This window comes from Tupaia chinensis, unplaced genomic scaffold, assembly GCF_000334495.1.
Source record: "Tupaia chinensis unplaced genomic scaffold, TupChi_1.0 Scaffold145860_1, whole genome shotgun sequence".
Taxonomy (NCBI): domain Eukaryota; kingdom Metazoa; phylum Chordata; class Mammalia; order Scandentia; family Tupaiidae; genus Tupaia; species Tupaia belangeri.
In genome coordinates this window covers 1,803,180-1,811,740 of record NW_006205718.1, presented here as the reverse complement: position 1 = coordinate 1,811,740, position 8,561 = coordinate 1,803,180, and the positions used below count along the sequence as shown (strand labels likewise).

General features: G+C 42.2%; 1 protein-coding gene across 2 annotated transcripts in view; it reads left to right on the top strand.

Annotated features, from left to right (window-relative positions):
• CAPN14 (calpain 14) overlaps positions 1 to 8,561 on the top strand; it is a 31,618-nt gene that overhangs the window by 19,772 nt on the left and 3,285 nt on the right. For both annotated transcript variants that reach the window (XM_006168528.1, XM_027768311.1), the window contains 7 exons: positions 55 to 111; positions 1,476 to 1,533; positions 3,482 to 3,546; positions 4,884 to 4,952; positions 5,550 to 5,628; positions 6,234 to 6,350; positions 6,755 to 6,810. In XM_006168528.1, coding sequence (XP_006168590.1) covers positions 55 to 111; positions 1,476 to 1,533; positions 3,482 to 3,546; positions 4,884 to 4,952; positions 5,550 to 5,628; positions 6,234 to 6,350; positions 6,755 to 6,810 — 501 coding nt within the window. The remainder of the gene's footprint in view (positions 1 to 54; positions 112 to 1,475; positions 1,534 to 3,481; positions 3,547 to 4,883; positions 4,953 to 5,549; positions 5,629 to 6,233; positions 6,351 to 6,754; positions 6,811 to 8,561) is intronic.

The window sequence follows — 8,561 nt, the reverse complement described above, 5'->3', positions numbered from 1 at the left end:
GAATTCATTTATATCAGGGAATGATTATGTCCTTCTATGTGTCTGTTTCTATAGGAGATAGTAGACCAAAACGAAGAGCAGAACGAATTTGTCACCAAACTCTTTGAAAAGGTTAGTTGACCAGGCGTGATAGGGAAGGGTGGAAGATGCAGAGGACAAAGTAGAACAGGTAATTTTATAAAGTGTGGATTTGCATCAGCCTGACACTGTGTGTAACCTGTGATTTAAGACTATTCATTTCTCAGACTGCTACTTCCTATTAAAGTTCTCGAGTTTTTAGACAATTGAGTGTAGCCGTTGTTTCCAGAAGGCTCCTGTAACATGATTATCAGTTCTTGGAAGCTACACTGATTACTTGTAGGAGAAGGAAATTTAATCTCTGAGAAAATGGAATATAACAGAATTGAGAATCATTGTTGTTGGGAATGAGATGGGTGAAGAGAGAGAGAGCATGATAATGATATCCTTGGGGACTTTTGTGTGCAGGGGGGGAGGGGGGAAGGGGGTGGCGAACAGAAAGAAAGGTCTCCTGGGTAGTCACCTGGGGAGAAGGAAGGCCTGGGGCCATACACCTGGTCCCCTTGGCTTCTTTTCCTGGGCTTCTCAAGGTTGAGTATGGCAGAGGTTGGTGGTGTAAATACAGTGCTCTAGAAGCCACTCTTCCTAGCCTGTAAAATGTTTAGGAATGGAGTGAGGAGCAGACTGAAAATCTGTGGTCTGATATTTGACCAATGTCACTAAAACAAGAAATGAGCACCCTGTGTCAGTGGCTCTCTGAGTAAACCCACAACTCAGTTGCCTTCACCCTGGGATATTTTGCTTAATGCAGCCAGGGAGGATAAGTCGGAATCTTACATGTGTTGTTTATAAGACTTTTCCTCCATGGCAGCAGTGTCAGGCTTTTTACCTTGCAATCCTTTCATCAGATGAATTCTCATACAGAATTCCAAACATATAAAAATGAGGAAAATTGCATATTATGAATATGTATCATTTTTATAGAATTCAAATGTATGATACTTATATTTTATGGATATATGTAAAGTCTACTTCAATATAAAAGGTTGCTTTTGATAAACTATAAAATTAAAATCTGGAGTTTGAGTTGACAACATTTTATTAAGAAAAAAATTCAAACTGAGTTGTTTGCTGAGTTTTTGGAACCAGTTTGAGACTCACTGCTTCCTATAAGCTATGGCTTAGGACCCTGTCCTGCTCTGGCCAAGGTGCTTAGTTAAAAAGCATTTCTCACAAAAAAAGAATTTCTCACTAAACAACAGATTTCATTACACATCTGTTCACACTCCTGATGAGCAGCATTGCAGAGTCACTTATTTCTGTTCCGAAATGGCACATGGACCGTGTTGAACCCGTGCTGGAGAGGACATTCCAGCCCTGGTAGCTCGTGGTCCCTCTGCTGTCTAATGAGCCTTCAATAACAATGATGTTCTCTTGCCATTCTGATTCCATTTCAGTATCCAGAAATAAATGCAGTTCAATTGCAGAACATCCTGAACCACGTGACCTTGTCAGGTAAGTATTTGAGAGTCATCCTGCAGGACTCAGCTTTTCTGAACTCTGCCTGTTCCTTGTTACTGGATGGGACATGTGAATTACTGAGTGCTGGTCCCAGCAAGCAGCTGTGATTTACCCCAGGGTGGGTTATGGGGGCTGACAAAGCAGTAGTGGGATTTAGCCAACTTTGAAAAGAGTTCATTTTTTTCCTCGAGTTTGGGTGTGTAAAGATATATGGCAATGAGAAATAAAGATTCCTGCCGCTTTGCTAGTTTGAGAGAAATAACCGAGTACTTTCTGAGCATATCAATTTCACATGGAAGAACTGCATCCATTTCCTCCATCTAGGGTATAAATATTAAGTATCGACAAGCCTACCCAGGGAACTCGCCGATGAACTCATATTTAAACTGATCAAGTTACAAATATTTTGAAGGAGAGAGCTCATCATTTAGGAGGACTGCAAGTGGGTAGTGGGGACGCTTTGATAGGATGGATGCCTGATAAGGAAAGCTTAAAACTCAGATAAAAATGTTTTATGTGTATATTTGGTGGGAGAAGAACATGGAAGAAATAAGCTGATTTCTCCAGGGAGGAGAATGAAATTCAAAGTGAAAAAAGTAAAACAAACAATTAAATGATTTTTTGCTACCTAAGAGATATAATTGCTTCTACTTGATATGAGGCCAAGATCTCAAACTCAGACAAATTGCAGCCCAGGATATTGTATGACTGAGCATTTAAAATAATTTCCAGATGATTTTTCAAAGTCAAATTTGGCAAAGAGTCATAAGAGAAGACTCTAGAAATTATAGAACATAAGTTCCTCTCTCCCACCAAAAAAATTCTAGAGTGATTATTGGGACATGATATAGAAGAGATGGCTCATGCACATTTAAATTTTAAAAACTGTAAATAAATGATTTATAATTATATCAATTTATGGGATATGAAGTGATATGATTTATAAAACAATGTGGAATAATGAAGTCAAGTCAGTTAACCTATCCATCTCTGAAATATTTAACATTTTTTGTGTTGCATCCTCTCTATCCATATCCATTTTGAAATGTACATTTTACTCTGTTATTAACTATATTCCCCATGCTGTGACATAGAACAATAAGAACAAAACCATATTCCTCCTGTCCAAATGAGATTTTGTTCCCTTTGGCCATCATCTCTCTATTCCCTGCATCCCCTAGACTCTCTCTGCAGAACATCTCCTTGGGAGCATAATTTGGTTTCAACATTAAAATGCCGCCTGAAAACTTGGGAAGTGAAGGCCCACTGTACTCAGTTTAATCAAATTGCAGCTAAAGGATTATGTTAAAGTCTTAGCATCACACTTCAGAGAGATACTGGCAAAGCATGGGGTTCAGAAGAGGGTGACAAAGGCTTAGAAGCCATATCATCTGAGTAGTTGGAGAAGTATTTTGATGTTTACAAGGGAGAGGACAAATGTGTGGTCCTACACATTTCTGGAGGCAGTCCTAGGATCAGTGAGTGACTATTACAGGAGGTTCCTTAGTAGTTAGTGCCAGGAGTTTCTCCAGGCAGGGGTTCTCCGTCCATGCCAAAAAGTGAACACCTGTAATGAACAGACCTGAGGAAAGAGCCCCCCCCCCAGTTTGGGTGGGAGCATAAACAAGTGACTTCTCAGATCCCTTGCAGATCAGGGAGTCTGTGATCCTGTGATCCCAGCTATTCCTATGTATGTAGGATATGTACACTTGGCCCACTGGCTAAGCAAAGCTCAGCTGTAACTGGTGGGTTTTGCAGGGTTCTACTGCCCTTCAGAGATATAGGACTTACCCTCAAACCTTCTCTCTCCATTGTGCTCTCATGCTCCTTTCCACCTTTGTACAGCTGGGCTATTAGAACCTATGGCCTGCTTGGGTGGCACTGCCTCTTCCTGCCCAGTCTGGAACCAGCCCCCATGCAAACTCTTTGTGCTTCTTCACAGGTCTTGGGAATACACAGCCTCTCTTCAGCCTCGAAGCCTGCCAGGGGATCCTGGCCCTACTGGATGTATCTTTTTACATCTGTGGATAGATGATCTGTTGCTGGTGCAGAGCTTCATTCTAGAGTCAGGTTGTCTGGGTTTGAATTTCCAACCCCAGCTCCTACTAGTATGGTGATCTTGCACAAGTTATCAGTCTTCATTGTGTCTCTAGGTGCTCATATGAAGCCTGGGAATTGTTTTAGTAAGCCTGGTCTATAGCATTGGTGGGAGAATGCAAAGGGGACAGTATGGCAAAGTGCTGAGAGCAGAACTGTCATCTAAGAGATGGTCAGTATTAGCTGCCGATAATGATAATATTTGCTGGGAGTGAAGACGAGGCAGCTGGAGGGGTGGGGGTTAGTAATAATTCTCCAGGTTTATAAGAGGTCTTTACAAGTATCTCAGGGCCCTAAGGTTTTCACTTGGTGAAGGGGTGGTAGTTGCCCCCTTTTATAGATCAGTAAACAAGAACTCAGAAAGTTAAGATATGCCATGAACTCAGTTTTCCTGATTCTCAGCGCTGTGACTTTTCTAGCAAATGCTACACCTTTCTAAATAGACAGTTTAAGCAAAGTGTGATCATCCATACTACACAGAGGCACGTAGACTGGAAAGGTTGGGACAGATGGTACAAATGCAAAAAGTCACGTCTGCAGAAACTCAGACAGTGTAGGATGGTGGTTAGCCATACAGGCACTGGAGCAGGTCCCAGCCCTGTCACCACCTGTATGAACTTGAACAAGATCATAACCTCTCTGAGTCTCATTTCATCATCTAGAACACGTGAGAGTGAATGCCTCCTTCAGCTACGAGGTGTAAATGAAGCAACGTCGGCAAAGTATGTCATTCAGTGCTAGACCCCACACAAGGGCTCAACCAGAGATAGTATATGGTAATATTTGGACCCAGTCTTTTTGAGTCTGAATATATCTGGATGTGGTCACTGGGTCAACTTTAGGCTTTTAGTTATTTTTTAAAAAATGACTAAATTTAAGAGGCATCCTTAGCCACCCTGTGCCAGACTTCTTCCATAACTTGACTTTAACAATAATGAAAAATAATTGCTGTTTTTGATTTAAATCACATCAAATTGGTCATGTTTGCTTCACTAAATGGTAGCTATCATCATCACCATCACCATTTCTTCCAGTGCTTCAATGTTCTGGATCATTCTGTCCTTTTCTAGCAAGGGTGTGGGAGCCCTTTGTTGAGCTAGTCCGTGTGTGAGGGGGAAGGGCAACTAAGGACTCAGATACTGAATGGGTTGTCCATAAATTGCACAATGCTACATGGAGGGCTGATTGCTGCCTCCAGAGCTGTGGATGGAACTCTCCCCTGGCAGCTTTTACCTTAACCTTACCAGCTGAATGCATCAGGTACTGTGAGCATTCAGGAATTCAGGGACCTATGGAAGCAGCTGATGCTCTATAAGGTAAGAACACATCTCACCACATCTCTTTGAAGGATGGTGCAGAAATGGCAAAACCACACAAGCTACCTCTCTGCCCTGTAGCTCTTTATGAGACTTTTCTGCTTTTATTCCTCCTGAAATCAGAGAGACAGTTGCAATAATCACCTGGATTTCTAAAATACATATCTGGTCATGTCACTTCCTTGTGAAAAGCTTTATAAGACCCATCATTGACTCCAGAGAATGTCCAAACTCCTTAGCACATTTGACACTTAAAGTTCTTCATAAATAAGCTCCTTTCTATTCTTCCAATCATTACTCACAACCTACCATGTGCTCCGAGTCACAGACTTGGTGCCATTTCAAAGTGTGAATAATGTACTTAAATCAAGCACATTTACCTATACCTAGCCTATCTATATCCAATGAGAAAAAGACCTCCTGCTTTCTCAGAAGCCTTCCTCCATCAGAAATGTGCAGTAGGGTCCTGGCCTGGGCTTTCTGTGGTATTCTTATCCCCAACAGTTTCCCCTGCAGTGTAAATGTTGGGCACATAGGGGCTTTTGGATGACCTTGAAAATGCCTGGCTCCCTTAGCCTTGGTTTTTATTCTTTGCAGGAGGTTTTCCACAAGCAAGATACTAACCGCTCAGGATATCTGAACTGGTTGCAGCTGCAAGCTGCCATGATGGAGGCAGGTAGGTAAGGGGTGGGAGAGAGGTGCAAGGTGCCCTCCTCAGGCAGGGAGGAAGGGGGAGGTATAACTTTCTGAAGTAACTCTCATATGCAATGTTACTCCTCGCGACCAGAGGCTCAAAGACATGGATCTGCAAATAACAAAACCACTTACTATTTTATCACTGTGACTATAGCTAACATTTAATGAGGATTGACATACCTAGGCTCTCTCATCAACAATATCCTATTATAATCCTCTCTTTAAAGAGGAAGAAATTCAAGCCCAAAGAAGCCAAGTCACTTGCTAGTGTTTAAATCTGGGATTACTTGGGCTCCAAAGCAAATGTTCCTGATGATAAGAAATGTGACCACTACACAGACTGCCTCCTGCCTTGGAGGCCAGTAACCTACTTGATAAAAAGATTCTCACACTTATGGCCTAAGGAAATGGATGGGGAGTGGGAATAAAATAAAATTAATAGATAATTAAACCATTCCAAATGGACTCCAGAATAGAAGATGCCCATGCAATCAGGACTCAGGGATGATTTAAGGGGCCTTGGGTGGGAGAGGTGCTGTGCAGAATATTCCCAGCACCCACAGTAGCAGCCTGTGTTCAATGCAGGAATCGTGCTCAGTGACAACGTCTGCAAGCTGATGGTCATCCGCTATGGTGGCCCCAACCTCCAGATAAACTTCGTCAGCTTTGTCCTCTTGATGCTGCGTGCAGAGAACATGGAGGGTGAGCTGGGGGGAGGGCGAGAGGGAGGAAGGACCTGGGATTTTTCTGAATGCCCCATGGTTGCTTGCCTGTCCCTAGTTCAACTATGAGGAAAGACAGATGCTAGTCCAGGAACAACAGGCCAGCAGAGCAATGGGAACAGTGGCCATGTGTCTGTGTGTGCATGTACCCAAACTAGTTAAAACCCTGCCTCAACCCAGAGGCAAAGGTTTGAGGTATCTCGCTTACTGTAAATGTGGCCACATGTGGTTACTTGAAATCTAAATTGAGCTCCCTCTTGTTTTCAGCACAAATGTGGTTATGGTGAGGGGATGTATGGGGGGAACTGAGGGGAACTGAGCCATAATATTTCCAACACACACACACTCAAATTAACCATACTTCTTTCTGTTGCATTGTTCCAGATGCCTTCCAAAACTTAACCCAAGATGGCAAAGGGATATATCTCCAGAAGTCAGAGGTAAGATGTTTTCCAGAAAGTTGACCCACATCATCTTTTGGCTATTGCAGATTCAGGCTCTTTTGAAAAAAGAGGGTTCTGAGGACCTTTTATTCTACTAAGAGATTTAGCACTGCATTCATGGCACTCACTCATTTATCAGATAGCTACTAAGCACCCACTCTGTATGAAGGGAACATAATCGGTGTTTCCAATAACTATGACCACAATAAAGCCAGGTGGCAAATCTACCAAACCTCAGCAGTGTCCAATAAGTACTTAATTAGCTCTCATGTCTCACGGCTGGAAGCAGACAAATCTCACCTGGCTTGCTCAGGCATCTGTGGGTTGGCCGGGAGCTCTGCTGTGGTATCTTAATTGAGAACACTCTGACCAGGCTTGCCCTTCTTAGGACAATGGCAGAAACGTAAGAAAGGAAGCTGCTACACACAAAGCTTCTGAGACCAAGGCTCTGAACTGGCAGATCATATCTTGTAACTCCATCTGTAATCTAAAGCAAGTTACATGGCCAAGTCCATTTCTAGTAGGTGGGGAAATAGCCTTCTTTTTTTCTTTCTTTCTTTTTTTTTTTATGTCACTTGGCAGACATGGTAGGGTACAGATGCAGAGAGGGATGAAGACCTGGGTCCAGCAATAAAATCTAGCATGAGCAGTAATAGAGAGTTAATCTAGTGGATTGTTCCACAGAGGCCTTTCTGGAAGAGGAGACACTGAAGTTGTAATCCCAAAGATAAGAAGAAGTCATCCAGGCAGATTGGAGGATAAGGATGGCCCAGTTAGATGGAATGGCAAATGCAACCCTGGCTAGGGTGTAGAAAATGAGGAAAACTGGTTCAAGAGGAGTCTGAAGAGATCAGGCAGGTATAGGCCAGAAATAAATCTCACTGAAGGGTCAGCATAGCTCTTCACACATACTCAAGAACTTTAACTGATCTTATCTCTGTAGCTTCTTTGTGAATCTCATACAGTGCTTTACACATAGTAGGTGTTTTAACAGATGTTTGTTGAATAGATGAGGCAATATGCCTAGGAGAAGGCAAATTCATGTATGATGCTAACAGTCTTCACTAATCATTCAGACCACATTGACTTAATGAGCACCTACTGTATGTTGGATGTGGTGCTAAGTAGCATTTCCTGCAAGGATGTTGGAGTCTAGAGTTGAATCAACTGCTCTTTTATTGCTACAACCTACCTTCTGTTTGGCCTTTTAGAAAGAACCTAGGGATTTCAAGTGCCCATTTTAAGGACTAGCTTTCCAAGATGTAGGGTCCCTCAGCATCTGTCTTCTCGTAGTCACTCTAGTATTTGAGCACACAGGTGGAATTCAGCTACAAGGACAATGGTTTAAATCTTCTGAGCCATTAGTCCACCTGTCTGTTTCTGTGCCAGTACCATACTGTTTTGATTACCACAGCTTTGTAGTATATTTTTGGGTCAGGGAATGAGATGCCGCCCACTCCACTCTTCTTGTGCAGAACTGCTTTGGCAATACGGGGTCTCTTATGATTCTAGACAAACTTTATGATTGTCTTTCCTAGATCTGTGAAGAATGTGTCTGGTACTTTGGCATTGCATTAAATAGGTAGATTAATTTGGGTAGAATTGCCATTTTGATTGTATTAATTCTTCCAATCCAGGAATATGGGATGTCCTTCCACTTTTTTGTGTCACTTTCAATTTCTTTTTTTATCTTCTCGTAGTTTTCCTTGTGGAGGTCTTTAACTTCTTTGGTTAGATTTATCACTAAG